Raw genomic sequence first — 24,789 nt, forward strand, 5'->3', positions numbered from 1 at the left:
AGTAGGGTAATACATACAGAGAGTCCTTTACAAATTATGCTGTTATCATTATCATTATTAATGTAATTTACCAAAAACTTGGGTGCAATGCTGGGGAACAATAATAATAAGGATGATGATAATAACAATAATAATCCCATTTTCTAAGCACATGCTGCGTCTTGGGTACCATGACAGACTTTGGGGCAGTACTGTGAGCCGCCCCTGGCCTTAACGGGCACCTAGTCAGTAGGGGAAGCCCAGTGTGCTCTGGGAGCCCATGAAGAAGCCCCCAGCCTGGCATGGGGATGAGGAAGAAAGAGGTACATCCACCCCTGTATTCATCAAGACTTTCCTGAACATCCACAAAAGGTCAGGCCCTATATCAGGACGCAGAACATCCCAGATGGAGACATCGGCAGAGGTGGAGGCTGCCCATCTTCTTGTCTTGCTGAGGGACAGACACCTCTTTTTATTTTGTGTTGAGCATGTCTCACTCTGACTGACAGCTGCTTGCCAGGAAGCAGGCTGGATGGGAAGCGAGAGTTCATTCCAGTGGCATCTAGGAGAGAAGGTCAGTAAAGTGGGGAAGGGGCTTGTCCTGGACTCAAGGAGAGTATATGTTTAACATCCTGGCATATAGTAGGTGCTCAGTAAGTGGGGGCCCTTACTGTCTCTTATGGATGAGGTGGACCGTTTTCACTCTCGGGCCTGTCACCATTCCAAGCGGGAGCAGAGCTTGGTAGAGGGTTTGGTTTGGCCTGGGTATAGTGAACAGAGGCGGTTTCTATGTAGACATGTCACAGGATAGAGTCAGAAAGTTTTTCTAGACAGGGAACTTTTCCCAAAAATCTTTTACAGGAAGAATTATCTTTCCTGCGTTTATGTCTGCTCCTTCTGCCCTCACTGAAGGGGCTTGCAGGGGTGAGGGGGCAAATGTGAGCCAAAGTGCTAGTAGCACATAGGTTCAGGTCTGGAGCTGGATGGCATCTAGCTGTCCCTTTAGGGTCCAAGGTACAGGTAGAAGTTGATGGTACAGCTGCGTTCGCTAGGATGCCTTAGTGCAGTGCTCCTCAAACTCTGTTATCCGTGCAAATCACCTTGTCTGATTCCTCTGTGGCCAGGCCTGAGATTTTGCGGCATCTAACAAGCCTCAAATGATGGTGATGATGCTAGCCTGCAGACCACACTTGAGGAGGAAGACAGCAGAAACTGTTCCTGCCCACACCTACTCAGCACTGTGTGTGTGTGTGTGTGTGTGTATGTGTGCATGCATGCATGCATGCGTGCGTGTGTGTGTGTGCTGATCTGACGCCTGGGCTTTCTTTGGCCACCAGAGTCTGCTCAGCCTGGACCTGGGAGGCAGACAAGAAGCACCAAAGCAGTCTGTAGCTGGGAGCCTCAGTTGCCCACAGCAGTACTGTCCTCAGGAACACATTTGTTACTGGCTTTCTTCCCTCCTTGGAAACTGCTCACATGCACAGCCTTGTCTCAGATTCTGCTCCTGGAGAAGTCAGCAACAGATGTTGTCAGTTACAAAACCTGACCTTCTAGGCAGAAGGGGAGTTTATTGGAAGCCTATCAGGAGGCTCAAAGAGTACATTTAGAAACCAGACAAGAACCAGGAGAATCTCTGGAGAGCCCAGGAGCAGGAAACCCAGTAGCCAGGATACACTGGCCAGAGGCTGCCTACACTCTGCTGGGGAGGTGCTGCTGGTCTTATCAGTCCTCACCTTCGCTCTGTCCTTGTGCCTCCATTTGATGGTGCACTTGGCTGAGCCTGTGTCACGGGTCCATGCCTTGACCTCCAGAGGGCAGAGAGAAGGAGAACGTGTACTTCTCAGATATCCATTGAGGCACAGGCTTCCAACAATTTCCCTATTCCCAATGGGGAATTACCTTTTTTAAATTTTTTTAAAATCTTCTTTTGAGATGGAGTCTCACTCTGTTACTCAGGCTGGAGTGCAGTGGTGCGATCTCGGCTCACTGCAACCTCCACCTCCCGGGTTCAAGTGATTCTTGTGCCTCAGCCGCCCGAGTAGCTGGAATTACAGGCACGTGCCACCACACCTGGCTAATTTTTGTATTTTTGGTAGAGATGGAGTTTCGCCATGGTGGCTAGGCTGATCTTGAACTCCTGACCTCAAGGGATCCATCCGCCACAGCCTCCCAAAGTGCAGGGGTGAGCCACCACGCCTGACCAGGGGAATTACCTTTAAACAGGAGCCTGGGTGGGCTGCTGAGTAGACTCCTCCTCTCCCCGACTAAAAAACGTTTAGCACCAGGTACAAATACACCAGGTTGTGGGGTTGAAAAAGACATTGCTGACAAAAATGCGGAGTTGTGGGCTCACTCAGTGAACTCACAGCATCCTTGCCCTCCAGGGCTGGAGTCGTGAACTGAAAACACCTGGGGCAGCAGAGGGGTGGGGGGGTAGTGTCCTCAGCATCCCAAAGTTCCTTTAGGGCAATGTGCACTTAAAGGAGTTTTCTCCACTCATTCAGTAAACAAAGTAATTTTGCTTTCAGTTGCTCTAGGAAACTTCCTCCTTCCTAGAGACTTAAATTTAGTAGCTGAACATCCTAACAAAGAAACAGCCAGAAAATAGCCCCAGGCTTGAATGAGCTCTAAATCATCATTCCATTAAGTAACCATTGTTCTGACTTCCCCTTGCCTGTTCTGGAGAAAGGCCTGAATCCGGGGGACTGGCAGCCAACACTCTGGGGCTGAAGGATGGACAAGGCTGGGACAGGGAGGAAGATTCTGTTTCTTCTGCTCCCGATCTAGGAAGCACCAGAGTTTATTAGAAAAGGGAAAGACAGGGCCCTGAAGGTCAACTGACTGGGGCTCTGTGAGGGTGATACTTACTGCCTTTGGGGAAAAGAATAGAAGTTGAACCTGGCCTGTCGCAGCAGAGGCTGAAGTGGCAACCCAGCTTTCTTCTCTGAGGACTCTGGTCTCCGTGTCTCACTTCTTGTGTGTTTCAGTCAAAGCCCATTTCATGATCAGGAAAAGGGAGCTGTTCAGTGAGCTCAAGGTAAGGACTCCAAGAAGGGACGTTGTCTGAGGCTGGCCTGGAAGAGCCACAGCAAGAAGGCAGAAGTGGCTTCCAGGCCCCACAGGGCCCCAGCACCATGCTTGGGGCACCTGCTCTCTGGTGCTTTTTGTGTTGGTTCATACTTTGTAACCAATTTGTTGGGATTCATCCTTGCAGGCCAGGCCACATCAGTGGGTAGCCAGTCTGAGTTGTGTGCCCACCTGAGGCCCTGTGCCTTCGATCTGCTGGTGGGGGGCATAATATGGTACCAATGTGTCTGTCCAGGCAGCAGGAGCTGTGGGTGAGGCAGGCTTCTGGAAGGCAAGTTGGATTCAGTGACAATGACGGATCTCTCCAGGGTAAACTCTCACTCCTGGAAGTGGGTGTCAACGTGGAGTAGCCACGGCTGCTTTTGAACCTACTTTCAAGATATTTCCAGGCACTGATTTTCCAGTCCAGAGGTGGCCAGTCCAGCTGTTGCATTCCCATCCCCTGGGGACTTGTGTAAAGACAGACTCTAGAGCTTTATGCTAGAACCTCAGAGAGTGGGGTCTAGAAATTGATATTTGTAATGAGTGCCTCCTCAGATGCTTCTTGTGTGAAAAGTTTGAAAACCCTTGAAGTGCCTGTGAATGACCGGGATTCCTTTCTTTTGTTGGCAAGTTAACTTAACCCTTCCTGGATTCAAAGCATATCTAACATAATGTGACTTCTTCTGCCAACACTTGGTAGAGTGCCTTTGTTGACATAAGGAGAACCAAGGGCTGAGGGTTGCTTGGGATGGATTTCAGAAGGATGCTGAATCCAGAGAGACAGATCCAGGCCTGGGGCAACTGGGATGCGCCATTACTGTTAGACAATTATTTTAGGATTGTCCAGACACCTGGCCTGAGGCTGGCCGTGGGGCAGCTGTCAAAGGTCAACCGAGCAAGGCCCTGAAGGACCCAGCCAGTGCTGAAATTCCAAAGTCAGTGGTGATGTTGAACAACTCTTGAGATCTTTTCCCCTTCCTCCCCAATAGGTGTGCGCCTTGATCGAGTGCGTGGAGGACGTCAGAAATACAAGCGACGGCTGGACTCAGAGAGCAGCCCATACCTGAGCTTACAAATTTCTCCACCTGCTAAAAAGCCATGTGAGTGTCAGGGCAGTCCCTGCCCCTTTTGCCAGCATCTGTACCTGGAACATCAGGCATCCCTTAGGGAAACGTCATCTTCCCACCACTGGGTCATGAGACAATGTGGATCTTGGGGAGGTGACATCAGTGCCTGGCACATTTAGAATGTGGCTCCAAATGAAGCATGGTCCTGACAAGCCACGGGCCCCAATGTCCAGAACATGCTATCCTTGCCACCCACCCAAAGTTGCTCTGCAGTTTCCTCCTGGAGAATTCATCAGGCAACTTCCCTTGGAGGGATATTTCTCAACAGCCCAGATCGCCACTACCAGCAACTTCATGGAGCCAGAACAGGAGGGGAGATTACAATCGCTTTGACCTTCCTGGAGCTCTTAGGAACCCGACTTTGCTTCCTGACCCATCTGAGCCTCCACCCTGGCCCCTTTCCTCTTTTCCCAGCGTTTACCTTTCCCTCTTTGGTTGTTGCAGTGACCAAGATTGTCTCATACCTACTGGTGGCCGAGCCGGACAAGCTGTATGCCATGCCTCCCCCCGGTATGCCTGAGGGGGACATCAAGGCCCTGACCACTCTCTGTGACCTGGCAGACCGAGAGCTTGTGGTCATCATTGGCTGGGCCAAGCACATCCCAGGTGAGCATGTGGGCCCAGGGGAGAGTGTGGCCAGGGACTCTCAGCCGGTATCTCTGCAGCCTACCCAATGGCTGTGCTTCTGATGCCCGGATCCTGGACCCCAGAAGGCCTGTGAAATCCTGGCAGGCCTGTTTCTCTGAGCTCCTCTTCTCTCCTTGTAGCACTGGAGAGGAACAGGTAGTTAGAAGACCCAGTGAGGCTTATACATTGCTGCAGGCTCTTCAGAATTAGTTATCATTCAAGGCGGGGCCATGTTTGGATCTACAATCAGCGTAATATTCAAAGAACAAGTTCCTTGAGCCCTTAAAGGACAAAGAGTAGGGTTTTCTTGTAGACCTTATTGGAATGATGCCGGAAAACAACAGAAGAAAGACTGACTCTCTCTTCCTATTGGAGGCAGCAGAATGGAGCAGTGAAGAGCACAGGCTTGGGAATCACATCGGGATTCCAATTCTGGGTCTGCAGCTTACTAACTGAGTAACCCTAGGTAGGCCACCTGACCTCTCTGTTAAATGGGAATACAAGAGTCCCCTACTTTGTGAGCTTTGATGTGAGCATGAAATGAGATCCTGTGTGTGAAGTGTTCGGCAAAGTGTCTGGCATGTGCTGGCATCAGCTGCATGCCCACTATTGCCATTTGCCTGATCTCTAAGGGAGGCCTGTCTCTGGATTGGCTTCTGAGATTTTAAGGGCCTTTCTGGTGCAGAAAGTGTGTGTTACATGTTTCAGGCTGTGTGGACTTCTCTTCACTGTATGTGGACCCAAACCCTGCTTTCAGCCTCTCTAGGTCTGGGCAGATGGCGGGAGCTTTTTTATTTTTGTAGACACCAACACCCATGTATTCTATATTACATACACATTGGGGGCCTTTCTCTGTGCAATTTATTCCTCAACTCCTTTAAGTCTCGAATAAGTTGACTCAGAGTGTGGTAGAAACATCCTTTTATCCTTCTGGTAATGACCCACCATGAACATGGGACAAGTCAGCTTCCTGTCTGTAGATCCGTTTTTGGTTTGTCATGGCTCTGAAAGGTGAATACAGCATGCAGATGATACAGCAAAGGTGACCTAGACTTTAGATACCGAGACCCACAGTTTGTTTGTTTGTTTTTTGAGACAGAGTCTTGCTCTGTTGCCCAGGCTGGAGTGCAATGGTGTGATCTCGGGTCACTGCAACCTTCGCCTCCCAGGTTCAAGTGATTCTCGGGCCTCAGCCTCCTAAGTAGCTGGGATTACAGGTGCCCGCCACCACACCCAGCTAATTTTTTTTTTGTATTTTTAGTAGAGACGGGGTTTTGCCATGTTGGCCAAGCTGGTCTCGAACTCCTGACCTCAAGTGATCTGCCCACCTCGGCCTCCCAAAGTGCTGGGATTATAGGCAAGAGCCACCATGCCTGGCCCAAGGCCCACAGTTGATTGAGGGAATAAAAAATGTCCTTCCATGTGAGACCTTACATGCCCAAGTTGCAGGAAGGGGCCTTCCTGTGGACAGGGATGCACAGAGATATCAGATGGCCCAGAGGCTTTGCTGGCAGGGACTGCTTGGTGGCCCCTGGGCATTCTGACCAGGGATCTGGGCTGGTACGCCCTTACTAAGGAGCTCAACCTCTCGGGGATTACACAGTCAGTAGTTTTTGAATCTGCCCAGTGCTGGTTCAGCACAGATGTGGGGTCAGGCCACTGCTTAAGACACTTCAGCCTGGATTGCTCCACTAACCCAGGGCCAAATTGGGTACAGGTACCCCTGCCCCCACCCCACACTCCTGTTCCAGGTTGAACAGATCCTGCATCCTAGCAATGGCTCACGAGTGGCGCCTGGCGGTCCCCTGGGTCAATGCTTCCTTCTTCCACAACCCCACCCCTGCAACACCACGGAGGAAGTAGATAAGACCAGGAGACCCTGTCTCCCCTGCACTCATTTTTGTCTGTGCCTTTCCACCTCCCAGCTCCATCTCCCATCTGTGCCCAACCAAGAGGGCAGGGCTAAGCAGAGTGAGTGCTAAAGGCATAGACTTTGGAATCAGGCAGCCTGGGCTTTCATCTCAGCTCTGTCTTTACTGGCCTTGTGCAAGATACTGAATTTTTCGGAGCTTCAGTGTCCTTGTCTGTAAAATGGGAATCACGATAGAGCACCTTCACGGGATTGCCGTGAGGATGTAGCGTACTTAGTGTGTACACTGGGTGAATGGCAGAGACGCTTACCAGGGCTGTTGTAGTTGCTAATAGTAGTAAAAGCCTCCTTTCACGACTTCATTTATCCTTGTCCAAAGCCGGATTCTTTTTGGTAAAAAAATAAACGAATAAAAACAGGGGCTCAGTTGTCCGTCTTAAATGCTAATTTGCCTATTTTGCATAAATCTGCATGCTGAATTCTTTGCCTCCTGACCTTCCAGTGTTTAAGGTAAAATTAATTAGTGGAGTCTCCTGCCACTGCATGTAAACCTCATACTAAGGGCAATGACACAATCAAGTGCCTGATTTTTTTTTTTTTTTTTTTTTTTTTGAGATGGAGTCTCCACTCTCTCGCCTAGGCTGGAGTGCAGTAGTGCAATCTCGGCTCACTGCAATCTCCTCCCAGGTTCAAGCGATTCTCTTGCCTCAGCCTCCCGAGTAGCTGGGACTACAGGCACGTGCCACCACCCCTGGGTCATTTTTTTCCCCTATTTTTAGTAGAGATGGGGTTTCACCATGTTGGCCAGGCTGGTCTCAAACTCCTGACCTCAAGGGATCCACCCACCTCAGCCTCCCAAAGTGCTAGAATTATAGGCGTGAGCCACCGTGACTGGCCAGGTGCCTGATATTTTTAAACTAATCAACTTTATCCCATCTCAGATTAGATGGAAAATGCATCTGAAGATGGGCTCCCTATCCCTGAGAGAGAGAGAGAGAGAAAGAAAGAGAGAGAGAGAGAGCTGGTTGAGTAGGGAGGATAAAAGCTGGAGCCCACCCTGGGGCCTGTGTTAGCTCCTGTCCATCTAGTTCCTACACAGACAGAAAGAGGGGGACTGGCCACTCCAGGCTGCTCAGGAGTAGAGCTCTGAAGAATTTAGGCCACTGTCCTTAAACGCAAGGTACCGCATCTCACAAGAGGGCATTGCACACTTAGCTTTGCATGCACATATTGAGAAGTCACTACACATGAGGTCCCCTGATAGGAGTTGTGGCTGAGACAAGGAATTTATTTTGCCCCAAGGATCCCATTTGGAATGAGGCTGACTTCCGGGGGAACTTGGTTCACTCAGAATCCCAGCCATTGTTCAAGTCAGTCTGACATTGTCCTACCCCAAATGCAGGTTTTTTACCTTGAGTTGAATGTTCCAAGTATTGGGTTCCCTGTAGGGCAAGCCCGAGTCTTTAGAGTGTCCACTTCTTATTCCATGAGATCAAGAGCTAGCAGACTTTAATAGGCAGTGGGGAATCTCTTGATGAATTGCAGCCTCCTCCAAATGACCCGAGCCTGCCATTCTGCCTCCCTGGGCAGCCTCATGCCTGTGCCAGCCAGGAGAGCCTGCCCAGGGAGTCTCCACCACCCTGCCCTGCCCAGGCTCCCATGTACAGGGCATCCCCAGAGGCCTCCTCACAAAAGTCCCTCAGTGGCGCTGCTCCCAGGTAATCCCCATCTGACTCAATGAAATATGAGCTGCCGAGTGACAGCAGCTGTGTCTGAAGTGGCCCCAGATCCTATAATTACATCTCCCTTTATTACCTCTGCTAATGGCCCTCCAGGTCGACAGAAACGATCATAAATTAACAGATTATGAACTCCACTTGCCACAAATTACGTGCTTTTTTTTTTTTTTTTTCTTCAATTCTAGGAGCTTGTGGTGCCAAATCACGGACGGGGGGATGGGGAGCTTGGGGAGAGCCTGAATGTTATTAGATGAGTTGGTGCAGATAAAACAATTTTCCTGGGGCAGCAGAGCTCCAAGTGGGAGCCTGGGGAGCCAGGAGCTCTGGGCAGGCCCAAGAGCCTCAAGACAGCAGTGCCACCTGCAGTGAGCCCAGCACAGGGACATCCCTGCACTCCCAGCGGCACCCCCAGACCATCCCGGTAGCCTTTTCAGGGTCCTTTTGGTCCCAGAGTTACTAATAACTTGAGAAAGAGACCCAGCCCAGCTGAGAGAGGCAGGGGTGGAAGGCACTTTACTGAAGGGCAGGGAGGAGTGCCTGGGCTCCTTCTGGGTTTTAAATAAAAGAATTTGTGGTTCTAGTAAAGACGTCAGATGGGACAGATGGGTCGAAATTAACAGTTCCAAATTCCCCATCCTAACCTTCCTTCTGGGAATTTCCTGGGCAGATACAACCACTGTGTGGGGTGTGTGTGTGGGTGGGGGGTGTGTGTGTCCCCCAGTCCATGGGCTTATACCCTAACACTGCTTTACACCTGATTTTTCCATTTAATTATACAAAATAGTAGCACTTACCTGCGCTAAGCAGAGTTCTAAGTGTTCCACATGTCAGCTCATTTAATCTGAACAACCCCATGAGGTGAGTGCTGTTATGATTCCCATTTTACAGATAAGGAAACCGAGGCACTGAGAGACAGACTTGCCAGGGTCACAGCTAGTGATCAGCAGTTAGGAATCTGATCATCTGTGCTCATACGATTACACCCTTTTTGCCCCCTTGGGTATCTTTCCACATCCACACACAGTTCTAACTTATTTGGCACATTCATTTAACTAAAAATTACATCTACATAACAATCACATGTATTACATTAGTTACCTTTTTTTTTCTATTTTGAATCATTTCAAGCAGTGATCTAATACCCTTTTACATTTATCTCTATGTCTTTATTCATACTTTTCTAGTATTTCTAGGATAAATTTCTTTTTTTTTTCTTTTTTTTCTTTATGCGCCAGGATCTCACTTTGTCGCCCAGGCTGGAATGCAGTGACGTGATCTTGGCTCACTGGAGCTTTGACCACCTGGGTTCAAGCGATCCTCCTGCTCTAGCCTCCCAAGTAGCAGAGATCACAGGCATGCACCACCATGTCCGGCTAATTTTTAAATGATTTGTAGAGATGGGGTTTTGCCATGTTGCCCAGGCTGGCATTACACTCCTGGGCTCACGTGATCCTCCCACCTCAGCCCCCAAAGTTCTGGGATTACAGGCGTGAGCCACCATGCCTGGCCACTAGGGGAAATTTCTAGCAGTAGAATTGCTAGGTTGAAGGGAGCATGCCTTTTATTTTACTTTTAATTTAATTATATTTATGACTTACTTTTATTTTTAAGCATCTTAAGCACTGACAGGGTTCAGAAGCCAAATGTAGACACAAATGTATGTAACAGAAATCTCACCTCTATCCCTGTCCCCTCCCATTCCAACCTCCTAGAAGTCACCATTTTTTCTTTCTCAATTCTTTCTCAATTTTCCTTCTGGTGTTTCTTTTTGCAAATACTAGAAAAGATTTGAACTATTTCAGATGTTAAAAGATATCAAATATCTCCCCCTCCCTTCCTTGCACAAAATGAAGAAGGCCGTATCACCATTCAGTGCTCTGGAGTATACATTTGGATTATCAAAGCTATTTTCAGGGCTTTTTGAAAATGTTCAGGGAGGAAGAGAGTGATGAGGGGCTGAGTCCAGAACTCGAAGCAGCCTATCAGAGGTTTGGGAACAGGCCTCCCGGGTACATCCTCCTATGGTGGCACAAAACTTCCAAGTCCAGTCTCCCTCCCACCACCGAAGGGCAGGGCCTGACTCCTACAAGACAGGCAAAGGCAGCTAACCCTGAACCTGAGTCCAAAGATCTTAGAGGGTCTAACCAAGTACTGTGGGCACATTTTCTTGTCTCCTGGGAGTCGAAGCCCGTGGCATTTGTCCATTCTCTCTCTCCTTTTAGCTGCAAAGGTTTGTCACGTAGCTTCTTTGCTGTGCCCAGCCGTGGGGGTAGGAGAAGGAACAGCTCAGTGTCTGTGCACTCTGGGAACTCAGAGCTGGGATGGGCCATCCAGGGGCACCTGGGCATGTGCCTCATCAAAGGTGCCCTCACCACCCCGCTTGAGAGCTCAGCCCTCAAGACTCCCCTTCCACAAAGCCTCCCCAGACTCTTGTTTGGACCACCTTCCCCAGTTGCATGCTCTCAGAGCCCTGCATTTGCTGTAGCTCTTCTTATATTGCAACTTTGTGCTGATTTGTGCCCCTTCGTGTGTGTCTTCCCCTTCACTGTAAACCCTTGAAGGCAGGGAGCAGTTCTGGACTGAGCACACCATTCTGTCCCCGGTGCCTAGCACAGGCCTGGCACTTAGTAGGTGCTCAGTAAGTTTTTGCTGAATGTCTCAAAGGGCAAAGAAGCATTCTAGTAACATCCTAATGATTGTACCTGCAGGATTCACTGCACAGGGGACTTTTCCCCTGCGTTTCCAGAAGGCTAGTCCTTACCTCATCCTCTCTCTCTGCCACCTCCCAATTCAGTTGTCTGCTAATTTCGCCCCTGCCCTCCTCCTCCATCTCCCCTCCAGTCTGTCTGCTTTTAGACCCCCTCCCTAGAGCTGTCCAACACTCCCCCCACACACTCTCTGGTGCTGGCTGATTGGTATCTGTTAATTAATGTTGCTCAAGGCTTCTCTCCTACTCAAAGACCTGATAAGGGAAATTGGATGTCCATTTCTATCTATCTTTTATTACCTCCCAGCTCCCCCGGCCACCACAGGCAACCACACACCCTCTCCCAACCAGGGAATCTGGACAACCACACACACACACACATATACACACACACACACACACCCTGATCCCCTGTCACAGCCTCTCCCCTGAGAAGGTGCATCAATCAAAGCTCCCCCGTGTCAGTCGGTGTAATCACTCCTGCTCTTTTGTTGATCACCCATGGATTCTGTTAGCCGGTGGTGATCTGAGGCCCAAGTTGTATAGATCAGTCTTGGGAACTGTGATAATTCACTTGGAGAATGCTCACAGGGTAAGGGTGGTCTGCCTAGTCGGGGGCCTTCAGCTCCAGGAGTGACCCCTAAGGTTCAACTGCCATGCCCTCTGTGGAAGCCAGGGAAAAAGTGGCATTTGGAGACAGGACAGCAGATGGATGGGGGAGACCACACAAGCCAAAGAGCCGGGTGGTACAGAAGCTCAGGACCACCCAGGCCTCCAGGCAAGTCCAGAGAGGAGAAGTGAGTGGTGTCAATGGTGTGCCAACGACAACAATAATATTAATAGTAACAACAGCCACAGCCATCACCAGCACCCTAGCATGTTGAGTGCTGATGGTGCCAGGAGAGGTGCCCAGCACTTTACATGCATCTTCTCTTTTCACCCCCACAGCACCCCATATCAGAAAGTGGCTTCCAGCCAGGGATGGGGTATAAGTCAGCAAATGAAGTAGAAAGTCCTTCCTAGACAAAATTACCCCTGAAAAAAATCCCTTCATGTCAGTTACCCATAGTGCATGGTGCAAACAACTTTGTAGATGCTCTTCCTTCTTTGAATAAATCCAGCATGTCCATGTTAGAACCAATCACTGAGTTTCTGTTTGAATCTCCAGTGAAGTTACTGCCTTGTGTTTGGTGGTTAAGATGTTTGAAAATCAGCCGACTTATTTATTTACTCTGTCTTACTCTCCTGTAAATCAAGATGTTAATTGACTTTGCCTAATTTAAGTGCATGTATAATGCAATTCCAGTATATTATCATTGTTTTGCAGTGAGGACTTTCATCTCACCATTAGTAATAATAGCTCAGTAAATACTTTGTATGTTCTGGAATCATCGTCTCATTTAGACCTCACAGCGACTCTCTGAAGTAGACCCTGCTATTATACCATTTCCTAGATGAGGAAGCTAAGGTTTGGAGAAGTTGCATGGTTTTCACAAGATCAGCCTACATCTAGTAAGTGGGAGTCAGGGTTCAACCCAGGCAATCCCCACAGCTCACTGGACAAGACAGTGTCACAATTCTGGAGCCTTCTCCATGCCCAACTTTATTTTCACTGTGGAATCAGCCTCCTCAATAGCAGGGAGGGGGGAACTACCATGATTCCAAGCTCCCAGAACAGGCCTGCTGGGTCATCGTTAAGCGGAGAGTGATGGCCCGGGAAGAGGGGCTCTGACCCTGGGAGGACAGGCTGTCCTGTGAGAAAGTGCCCCTGACCCTGGGGGCTCTTGATCTCTTAGTAGCCCCAGGCCGTGGTCACTGGGGCCTTCCCCTGTGGCTTTGAACAGCTGCGTCCTCCTTCTTGGTCAGGCCCGTGGGTCTCTGCACAGCTGAGACTGCATCAAGGATCAGGTGTCATTTTCAAACACTAAAGCCTCCCCTGGTTTGAGCAGAGAGTGGGCCCTGGAAACTCCCCAGAGTGGCCAAGAGCACATACTGCTGCCTCCTGGTTCCAGTATGTACTCAGTCACTCCTTTAACTACAAATGCATTGAATTAATCAAAAAGCCTCTACAGACGTTTGGAAAATACCATAGAACGAACAATAATAATGATAACAACAACTGTCAACATTGACCGAGCTCTTGTTTCGTAAGTCTTTTCCGTGAATTCCAGGTCTGACACATTACCCAAGGGGAGGACAGTGAGTCTTACACCACACAGGGAAGGCCCAGGGGCAGGATCCAGGGGTGTTAGGAACACAGCCACGCCCCGCAACCTCTGCCCCCAGCAAGCCCCAGGGAGGCCCCTGGTCCACCCTCCTGACCTGCTGCTGCTGCCCTCTGTGCCCCCTCTTCCCGCAGGCTTCTCAAACCTCTCCCTGGGGGACCAGATGAGCCTACTGCAGAGTGCCTGGATGGAGATCCTCATCCTGGGCATCGTGTACCGTTCGCTGCCCTACGACGACAAGCTGGTGTACGCTGAGGACTACATCATGGACGAGGAGCACTCCCGCCTCACGGGGCTGCTGGAGCTCTACCGGGCCATCCTGCAGCTGGTGCGCAGGTACAAGAAGCTCAAGGTGGAGAAGGAAGAGTTTGTGACGCTCAAGGCCCTGGCCCTCGCCAACTCCGGTAAGGGGGGCAGCGGCGGGGCCTGGAGGGGGAGCTTCTAGGGCTCTGCATGGGTCTAGTGAGCCCATCTCTGGGGCCTGTGGGCAGGGCTGGCTGCCATGGATAGAGATGAAAGGAAAACACTGAAACTTTTTATTACCGAAGATTGTCCAAGGGGTGGCCTGCAGATAAAAAGCTGGTGATGAAGGCTGGCACTGGCTGAGCATTTCCTAAGCCTCAGACATCCAGACTGGCACACTGGCTAAGGACATGGGTTCTGAGGCCACATTGCTAAGGAGCAAATCCCACATCTACCAATTGGGCAAGTTGCTTCACTCTGTGCCTCAGTTTCTTCATCAGTAAAAGGAGGGCAGCAACCAGTCCCTACTCTACAAGGCTATTGACAGGATTTCTTTATACATAATTATATTGCTTGCAACATGCTTGCCACATAAAAAGCACTCAATTATTTATTTATGTGTTTATTATAGACGGGGTCTTGTTCTGTCACCCAGGTAGGAGTGCTGTGGCTTGATCCTAGCTCACTGCAGTCTCAAACTTTTAGGCTCAAGCCATCCTCCCACCTCAGCCTCCTGAGTAGCTGGAACTACAGGCATGTGCCATCATTCCGGCTAATTCTTATTTCTATTTTTTATTGAGATGGGGTCTCACTATGTTGCCCAGGTTGGTCCCAAACTCCTGGGCTCAAGCAATCCTCTCACCTCAGCCTCCCAAAGTGTTGGCACTACAGGTATGAGCCACCACACTCAGCGTCAACTTATTAAATTAGCTAGGAGTTTATTGAATTCTTACAAACAACCCGAGAGTAAAATTCTTATTATTGCAACCCCATTTCACAGATGTGGAAACCGAGACCTGGAAAAGTAAAGAAAATTGCCCAGGGTCACACAGTTAAAAAGTGTCAGAGTTAGAGTCAAACCAAGGTCCTCTGATTCCAAAATCAACCTGAACCTATACCCACTCCTTGAATCTTTCAGTCAAATTTCTTGAACACAGGAGGATAAAACCTTCCCAACAGAGTGGTTTAAGCTGGAGTTACAAAGGAGGACTCACTCCATTTCATTAGCATCCACCAACTTCTGGCTAGATTATCTGAGGAGAGAGGCAGGCATTGGGTAATGCCAGTAAGTGAACTTGAATGTAACCAACATCCACACTTAGAGAGCTTCCACACTATTCAGGGAATGGTGCTGGGTGCCAGGGGGCTGCAGGAGAAGGATACATACAGGGTACCCTCCCTAAAGAGAGCACATGCCAGGAATCACACACATAATTCTGCTGCAGAGCAGTGTGTGGCAGAGTTAACCACCCAGGTCTGGGTCAGATAGACCCAAGTTCAAATTCTATCTCTGACACTTCCTAGCAGTATGACCTTGGGTAACTCAGTGTCCTTGTGTGTTCAGTGGGGATATTCTGAGCACCTCTTCCAAGCACTTTTTTTTTTTTTTTTTTTGAGACAGAGTCTCGCTCTGTGGCCCGGGCTAGAGTGCAGCGACGCAATCTCAGCTCACTGCAACCTCTGCCTCCCGGGTTCAAGCGATTCTCGTGTCTCAGCCTTCCGCGTAGCTGGGACTACATGCGTGCACCACCACACTCAGCTAATTTTTGTATTTTTAGTAGAGACAGGGTTTCGCTATGTTGCCCAGGCTGGTCTCAAACTCCTGGCCTCAAGTGATCCACCCACCTTGGCCTCCCAAAGTGAGGGGATTACAGGTGTGAGCCACCATGCCCAGCTCCAAGTGCTTTTGTGAGTATTAAAGATCGACTGACAATAAAGCACTCAGCCTGGTGCCTGGCCTAGAGGAAATGTTCAACAAATATTAATTATTATCATTATTATTAATGATAGAGGATACAAAGTGTTATTAGCATATGGAAAAGGGAGAACTGGCTCCCAGATGCAGACAGTACACACAGGGTAACCAACTGGTTTGCTCGATACTGTCCTGCTTTTACTGAAACTCCCATATCCCAGGAAACTCGTCAGTCCCTGGCAAACTGGGACAGTTGGTTGCCCTAGCACATGGCTTCATGGCGCATGCAGGGGGCGCTGTTGATGACCCACTTGGATCCCTTTTACTGGGTTAGTGCATCCATCCCCCAGCTGCTAACAGTTCAGAGGTACCCCTTTGCAGGGCCGACCCTCTTCTGCCTTGCCCAGAGGGTTATGTGGCCCTTTCCTTGGCACCACCAGGCAATGGTGGACCCACATGGGTACAAAAGTTTGGATCAGAGCCCTGCATGGGATCAGGCTGAAGCCGAGGTCCCATCTTTGCCTTGCTTTCTCCTTCCCTGTGCTTCCTGCCTCCCCACTTCCTTTCTCCTGAACACATGCCCCCTGTAAATGTCTGTACCTAAACCCCTGCCTCAGGCTCTGCTCCCAGGGAACCTGATCTAACATAGAAAAGGATGCCACTTTTTTAGTTCAAATCTTTTATTAATAATAAATGAATGCAAAATAATATTAAAAATTTTACATACGTCCACAGAGAATATTTACACACTGAATTCCAAAATTGTAGTGCATTCTTTGTTAGAGAATCCTAATGCTGTTTTTTTAAAGTATAGTTTTAGATTTACAGAATAACTTTTTTTTTTTGAAACAGAATTTTGCTCTTGTTGCCCAGGCTAGAGTACAGTGGTACAATCTCGGCCCACTGCAACCTCCACCTCCTGGGTTCAAGTGATTCTCTTGCCTCAGCCTCCTTAGTAGCTGGGATTACAGGCGCCTGCCACCACACTCGGCTAATTTTTGTATTTTTAGTAGAGACATGGTTTCACCATGTTGGCCAGGCTGGTCTCAAACTCCTGACCTTAGGTGATCCACCTGCCTTGGCCTCCCAAAGTGCTGGGACTACAGGCCTGAGCCACTGCGCCCGGCCAATTTTTCAGAATAATTGAGCAGATAGTACATAAAGTTCCAAACACCCACTCCATCCATTTCCTCCTTCCGCAGCAGTTTTCTCTATTGTTAATATCTTGCATTAATGCAGTAATGTGTTACAAATAGTGACCCAATATTGACATATTATTAAGTCCATAGTTTCCATCAAGGTTCACTCTTTGTGTTGTATTGTTCTTTTTTTTTTTTTTTTTTTTTTTAGCTTTTGCTTTTGTTGCCCAGGCTGGAGTGCGATGTCATGTTCTTGGCTCACTGCAACCTCTGTCTCCTGGGTTCAAGCAATTCTCCTGCCTCAGCCTCCCAAGTAGTATGCACCACCGTGCCCAGCTAATTTTTATATTTTTAGTAGAGACGTGGTTTCTCCGTGTTGGTCAGGCTGGTCTCAAACTCCCGACCTCAGGTGATCCACCCATCTCAGCCTCTCACAGTGCTGGGATTGCGGGCGTGAGTCACTGCACCCAGCCGACTGTGTTGTATTGTTCTATAGGTTTTGACAAATGCATAATGACATGTTTCTACAATGACGTATCATACAGAATAGCATCACGGCCCTGTGCTTCACCTACACAGAGGGGAGCATTTGAACCAGGCGTTGCACAGGGCTTGGAGGTTCCGACGGGTGGAGGAGGAGCAAAAGCAGTTAAAGCAGAGGAAGCCAGGTGCACAAAGCCAGGTGCAGGAAGGCTGGCCAGGCCTTGGAGCTCAAGCCCTCTATTCTGGGCTCTCCTAACTTACACCAGACACAGAGCTCAATCTTGCCTGTGTTGGGAGAGGTGAGTAAAGAGGTAGTGTCTCCTCTACTCTTACTTGGTCCTCAGTACCGGACCACACCACACCAGCTTTCAGCTGCCCTTCCCTTGATCTCACATGGACCTGCACACATACACACATGCACATGTATACATACAAACACACCCACATGTATACATACAAACACACCCACACACACACACACGTGAACACACATATGTACATGCACATACCCACATATGCCCCCACATACATGTGTATACACACATACTCACACACCCCCACCTGAGGACCCATGGTGGTTTGTCAATATGAATCCATCAGGAATTCTGTTGGCATCAGACTTTGCCTGAGTGCACTTTGTCACATGGTATGAGGTTTTAGGTCTCCAGACTTCTTGCCCCAGTGACACGTAGAGAGCCATCCTGCAGCTGGTGCACAGGATGAGAAGCTGGAGGTGGAGGAGGAGTTTGTGATGTTCAGGGCCTTGGCTGACCCCCAAGAGGGAACACACGTTGCTTATTCCAGAGAGCCGCAGGCCTTGATGAGGGGAATGCTTCCTTCCCGGCACGGAGGGGTTGAGCATGAAGCCCTGTTGCTATCAAGTAGATACTCAGAAAGCAGGCTGGCTAGTCTTTTTTTTTTTTTTTTTTTTTTTTAAGTAATGGTTTTCCAGCCTAGGCAACAGAATGAGACGCTTTCTCAGAAATAAATAAATAAATAAAATAAAGTGATGATTTAAAGGAGTGCTTGCCAAAGTACCTGTGATGAAGGACCTAATTTTAAATGTTTCAAAATGTTCAATCCATTATGGACAGATCATTTTGTAAAATACAACAAAAATAAATTATTAAAAAAATGAAATTAAAAACCAGATGTACAAAACATGAGCCAAATTTTTAAATTTTTACATAAATTTTTACATATAACAGACATATATATAAATCATCCTTCCAAAGTGCTATAAAGTATCTAAATGCTTACTCTCAGTTTCTTATCACAGACCAGTAACATCCAGAGGGCAGGCAGGAGCCAGTCTGTGTACCATGCTTTCAGCAGGCTGGGTTTAAAGCGTGTACTTTAGGGTCCGTGAGACCTGGGTTCAAATCCTGCCTCTGCCACCTGCTGGCTGAGTGTCCGGCAACCTGATCTTTGTGAGCCTCAGTTTCCTCATCTGTGAAACAGGGAGAACAGCAGCTCATTGCAATGTGCAGTGACGCACATAAGGCCGTGGCCACCGTGCTTGGCACAGATCCCTCCTAGCTCGTTGTGTTTCTGTTGGGCTCTGCGGGCATAGTGGGTGGCCTGGGGAAGAGGAGCCAGTTGGATGTAGCTCCTGCTTCCAAGGGAGATAAGACATGAACTTGGATGTGGCAGAAAGAGCCAGTGATTCCTGGCATGAGAGAGGATCGTGTAAAGGGCTCAAGGAGGGAAGAGTAAATTGTTTTCAGCTGGGGAGGTAGACTCTGAGTGGGGTCTTAAAGCAAGAGATGGTTCGGTAGGATGAGAAGAGGGAGGGTAAACTTCTGTAGTGGGGCCATCAGCTCCAGGCAGGAAATGGGGAAAGAACAGGCCCGTTTTGGGGAGAGGCTAGAAAAGCAGGCTGGTGTCAGACCAGAAGCTCAAGGGCTGTGAAGGGATTGGATTGTGATGGGGTCAGTACAGGGAGGCAGGAAGGGTTGTGCGGGAGTGACCTGCCCCAGCCTTGAGGGAGAAAGATCACCCAGGCATGATAGAGAAAATGTGTTGGCTGGAAGAGGGATAGGTGCCAGGAGACCATTGAGGTGTCCTAGCAGCAGCCCCCAAGGCCGCCATGGGTGCCACTGCTGAGGATGAGTGCACAGGATGACTCAGGTGTGGGTCCAGTGGCTCAGGCGGATGACGCTGGGCAGAAGTGCCCAAGCACATCAGAGGCAGACTGTGACCCCACACCACAGCCCCCTGGCAGCCTGCTAGCTGCTGTTTACCCCACATCCCAGCCATCCCCAAAGCTCCCTGACAGCAGGAAAAATTCATAGCCATTGATTTTGTAATTAACAGTTTATCAATGCCATTGATACAGACCTGCTGATGGATTGCAAAGAAATTAATCTTGCAATGTTATTTTATTTCATTTTTGGTCGAAGGCAGCTGCCAATTTTGGCCTCCTTGGGGAGAGTCGGGGGAGGATGGAGAGGGTGGGGAGAGGGAGCTGGCAGGAGTCAGGAGCCCACATGGCAGGGCCCAGCCATGTTAGGTACACACTCTGTAAGTGGCCGAGAGTGTAGGAATGGGGCTTTGCTTCACCTCCCACCTGATGACGAAGGAGTGCTCACTGCCTTGGTAGCAGGGAGCAGAAAAATGTGGAGGAGGCTTGGGTGTGGGGCCAGTGAAAACCCAGCCCTGCAAGGACACTCACCCCCAAGCCTGAGTCCCCACAGGAATAACACTACCTGACATTGACCAGGTGCTGACCAAGCTCTGGGTAATGTACTGCTTCAGTCACCCTCACCACCACCCTGTGAGTCCTCACTCCTGTGTTTTACAGCCGGCTCAGACCCAGCTGTAATGTGGCCATCAGCAGGTGCCTCCCTGCTGTGCTGGGATATAGGTAAATTTTGTTTGAACCCCTAGGTCATGGCCTAAGTTCAAAACCTTTCCCAAGATTTTAGAGAACTCCCTGTAGCTCCCTCCATCACCGTGCCTCATGCTGCCACCCTGGCACAGAGCTCAGCCCCTATATCTGTGCCTGTATTCTGTGTCCTATAACCAGAATTTTGTCAGGTTAGCGATTGCACTGAAGACTTGGGGAGCTGGTGCCTGGCAGTGGCAGCTGCAGTGGTTGTCATGGTGATAGTAGTGATGGGGCTAGGGGCAGCGGTAGGGGTGATACCGCTACCAGGGCACTGACTTGTGACAAGTTCTGTTATAAACCCTTGACCTGTTTAACTCCTTTAAGCCCTTGAGGTAGGCATGGCTATTATCCCATTTTACAAGTAAGGAAAATGAGGCTCAGAGAAGTTAATAACTTGCCTAAAGTCACACAGCCTGCAAGTAAGGGATGCAGGAGTCCAAGAGTCTGGCTCCAGGGTCTCTGCTGCCACCCCCGGTGACCTCTTGAGAAATGTCCCCTGTAGACGCCAGTCTCTCCCTGGGTTTGAGTCCCAGCTCCGTCATTAGCTTCTGTGACCTCTCTGAGCCTCAGATTGGCTCTCTGTGAAGAGAGGGTCCTGAAGATACCCCTGCCTGCCTGCATGCTGCCTCCTGGACCCCAAGATGGCCCCCACGCCAGGCAGCACTCCCCGGCCAAGCCTGCTAATGCTTGTCCTTGTGCCTGCAGATTCCATGTACATCGAGGATCTGGAGGCTGTCCAGAAGCTGCAGGACCTGCTGCACGAGGCGCTGCAGGACTACGAGCTGAGCCAGCGCCATGAGGAGCCCCGGAGGACGGGCAAGCTGCTGCTGACACTGCCCCTGCTGCGGCAGACAGCCGCCAAGGCCGTGCAGCACTTCTATAGCGTCAAACTGCAGGGCAAAGTGCCCATGCACAAACTCTTCCTGGAGATGCTGGAGGCCAAGGTGTGATGGCCCCGCACACGGACCAATGCCCACCTACAGACGGACAAACGGACAGACCGAGGTGGAGACCTCCACAGCCACCAGCCTCCACCTTCAACCCCTGTATCATGGCTCTGAGCTGTCCCAGAGGCAGGGGTTTCTCACCTCCTGGCTGTGTGCAGACTCCCGGGTGCAGTGGGGCAGGGGACGGGGATGGGGGGGCAGGGGTGTGGGGCTCGTCTGTAACTGGCTTTTTCTTTGGTATGTCTTTCCTTCTCCATGGGCGGTGCGGAGGCCTGGGCCAGGGCTGACTCCCTTCGGGAGTGGAGACCACTGGAGCAAGTGCCCTCTCCCCTCCACTGAGCCACCAAGAGGCAGCACGTGCATTTCCTAACTCCCTTGCCCCCTCCCCCATCTGCGGCCTGGGTGGGCACTGCTCAGGCTGGATACCACCTGGAGGTTTTCCTTCCGCAGAGGACAGATACGCAAGGGACAACAGTATCTTTCTTCCAGAGGCTCTGCCTGCTCTGAGATCCTCTGGGGCCAGTCAAGAGGCCCCATACCTTCCACAGTTTCCACTCGGCTGTCAGCCAGGGCGGACCCACAGGAGAACAGCAGCTAGAGCTCAAGTGCTTCCTGGGCACCCCACCCCTCAGGGCCTACCCCCCTGCCTATCACCCACCGCACCGGTGTCCACCTGTCCTCCTCCTCTTCTCTCCCGGGGAGTCCTCCGCTACTTCCTGACCCTACCTCAGAGCTCACTCGCCCAGTGGGTTCAGCCAGCCACAGCAACTCCAGGGCCTGTAGACAGGAACGCGCTGGCACAGAGAAAAGCGGGGACCACATCATCCTCCCCAGAACCGTCTCCCTCTTCCTGCCTTCCCCCTCTCCCTGAAGGGCAGGTCCAGGCCAGGTGAGCCTGTGAGAAGCTCAGGAGCCTGGCTCCATCCGAGAGCACCCCAGGGGGAGGATCAGGGCAGGATGGACAGAGGCCCAGACTCATCTTTGCCAAGCACAGAAAGGCCGAGCAGCTGAGATAAGTAGGCAGGGGAGCCCCAAAGGGAGGGAGCTCAGTGGGGTGGCCTGCCTCACCCTTCCTGGCTTCCCTTCCCCGCACTCAGCATCATGCCGCAGGGCTAGTGTACCAGTGCCACAGGAGGGGTGCCCTCCTACCACACTTGGGCGACCAGAGGTTTGGTGTAGCTCACCTGGTCACCGCGAGCACGCCAGCTCTCTGGCAGGACCCCTGCAGTCCCCCTGGCTGTGCCGGGTGACCAACCGTCTTGGTTTGTCCAGGACGTTTCTTTGTCCCAGGAAACTCCTCTACCCCAGGCACATGGGGACAGTGGGTCACCCTATTTCTGTGGATGGCTGTGAAAGTTTTCACTAACTCAAGGGGCAGCCCTGAACACCCATTTGTGCTCACAGGTTGGCCAAGAGCAGCTTAGAGGATCCCCCAAGGATGAAAGAGTGTCAAGCCATGATGGAAAATGCCCCTTCCAATCAGCTGCCTTCGCAAGCAGGGATCAGAGCAACCCCCCAGGGATCCCCAGTCCACGCCCTTCTAGTCCAACCCCCCTCAATGAGAGAGGCAGGCAGATCTCACCCAACACTAGGACACCAGGAAGCCAGGTAACTTTCTGCAGCTTTTCCATAGAAGCCCTGGTCCCGCCTCCCTGGCTCTGCCCCAGGAACCTCCCGGCCTGGGCTTCTGAGCTGGGATGTGCTGAGGTCATCCCAGACAGGAGGGAGGGCTGGCTGAAATCCACAAACTGCAGAGCAGCTCTCTGATGGCGTCCCACACAGAAAATGTTAAGGATTCCAAGAGCCCTCCCAGACCAGTGATGTGTCCCTCCAGCTCCCCTTGCCTGTGGGGAATCGAGTCTGAGTCACTTGATGAGTAGGCACTGGAGCAGTTACCCAGGATGCTGCGGCCCTAGCCCTCCATGCAGCCCATCTTCCCTCATCTGGGTGGAGACACACATTTGGGGCAAAGGCCCCTTCTTGGCATCAAGGAACACCAGCTACAAACCAAGTCTAGCACAGTGTTTAGAGGCTCTGCCCCGAGGCTCTGCTCTGGGGAAACTTTCACAGTAGAGACCTTGGGGTGTGCGCTTTGGGACTCCCTCAGTCTCTCACTGTGCTGTGTCCTTGCAGCAGGGCCCAGGTAGCACCCTTCTCTGTCACTTCCTGCTCAAGCTGGAGGACCCAGGCGGCAGGGCATCATGCCCAGCTGGCATCTGCTGTCCGTCTTTTCTAGGGAAAGCATTTCTGGCTCACCATGTAACATCTGGCTTGGAGCGAGTGGATGTTCTGCACACCTGGCAGCTGTGCCTCACTGGATCTAGTGTTGCTGCGAGTGCCCTCACTTCAGAGCCCCTCTAGCAGAGTGGGGCGGAAGTCCTGATGGTTGGTGTCCATGAGGTGGAAGCTGCTTTTATACTTAAAACTCAGATCACAACAGGAAATGTGTCAGTAACAATGGAACTCCATCCAATGGGAAAGTTCCTGGTACTGAAGGGGTCCATTGGACACTCAGAAAAGAAGTTCAGGGGCCAGCTTCTTAGCTGGAAGCCTGGCCAGATGAGGACCCTCTCCGGGGAAGGGAGAGGACTGACTTAGTGGAAGATGGTGAAGTAAGGAGAGTTTAGGGGACCCTCCCCCCAATGGAACAGATCTCAAGTTTACCCTAAACCTGCCATTTCTGGAAAATCTGTAAAGAGGAAACAGCCTGTCTCAGTTGTACTCTCATGATACAGGTCATTTGAAATGAACCAAGAAATAAAACATAAAAATCCAATCACGGAGAAGGTGATATGGCTGGGTTTTGTTTGGTCCCCTTGTCCTCATACGTTCTAAAGTTTCCAGACTGGCTTTGTCACTTTGTGAACTCGTCATGTGTGAAAACCAATCTTTGCATATAGGGAACTTCCTCGGGCCACACTTTAAGAATCAAGTAAGAGGCGCTCAAGACTCCAGCAGAGCCAGGAGGCCATGGCAGCGCCTCAGAGGAGCTGGAACCTGCACCCACCTGTGTCGGGGGGGGGCCTCCTTTCCCCATAGACTCCGCCCTCCCTCTGTGCAGATGGAAGTGGCAGGGGAGGGTGACCAGCTTGTGACAAGAAGACCGAAGGGTCCAGAGTCCATGCTCACGGAACAGCACCAAAGAAAAGCACTATGTGGAAAGATTGTTTTATTTTCTAATAATGATAATATGGCTGGAATGGCTTCTCAAGATGTATATATTTTTTAAAACGGCAATTTCCCATTGCAGCATCACCTACTTGTACATCTTTCTGCCTCTGTATATGTTCTCCACAGACCCCCATGTAAATCAAATGCCGTAGGATGCTTCCATCCTGGTCCCATGTATCTGGAATCTAATAAATAAGGAAAGGAACTATTGAGTTTCTTCACACATTGTCTTTCTGGGCTGACTGTCCCCCGGACAGCACTGCCCTTGGGTTTCAGGCTGAGGTTAGGAGAGGCCGTTGGGAGAGGCAACCCAGCCTTAGTGTTCCCTGGAAAGTCCCATGGTGTCATTTTAAAAGCGTGTTCATCAGCAAAGCTCAGGAATGCAACTGGAGAAGTATGCTGCAGGTTTGAGAAGCTCCCTGTTGCTTTTATGCTTTTACTATTAATGGTAAGGCAATCGATTATTTTCATTAATGCCAGAGAAACGAGATATCAGATATATGTGAATGAAAACCAATTCATTGCCTTAGGATTTTGAATTGCATCTGTGACACAACACTGATAGCACAGCCCACATGTCATTCCAGGACACACTCAGGACCAGTGAGAAGCAGAGGGGAGGGCCTGAAGGAGATCCAAGAAGACACTTCAAGATGCC

The 24,789-nt window shown here is 50.3% G+C and overlaps 1 protein-coding gene across 2 annotated transcripts in view; it reads left to right on the forward strand.

Annotated features, from left to right (window-relative positions):
* ESRRB (estrogen related receptor beta) overlaps positions 1-24,336 on the forward strand; it is a 187,114-nt gene extending 162,778 nt beyond the window's left edge. The window contains exons 4-9 of one of the 2 annotated variants that reach the window (XM_054448090.2): positions 4,038-4,148; positions 4,620-4,781; positions 13,478-13,747; positions 20,719-20,957; positions 22,365-22,568; positions 23,197-24,322. In XM_054448090.2, the coding sequence (XP_054304065.2) occupies positions 4,038-4,148; positions 4,620-4,781; positions 13,478-13,747; positions 20,719-20,957; positions 22,365-22,568; positions 23,197-23,223 (1,013 nt within the window). In that variant the 3' untranslated portion in view covers positions 23,224-24,322. Of the gene's footprint in view, positions 1-4,037; positions 4,149-4,619; positions 4,782-13,477; positions 13,748-20,718 lie in introns of both variants that reach the window. The other variant, XM_054448089.2, reaches the window with a different exon arrangement.
* Positions 24,337-24,789: the final 453 nt, after the last annotated feature.

This window comes from Pongo pygmaeus, chromosome 15 (assembly GCF_028885625.2).
Source record: "Pongo pygmaeus isolate AG05252 chromosome 15, NHGRI_mPonPyg2-v2.0_pri, whole genome shotgun sequence".
NCBI classification, from domain to species: Eukaryota; Metazoa; Chordata; class Mammalia; order Primates; family Hominidae; genus Pongo; species Pongo pygmaeus.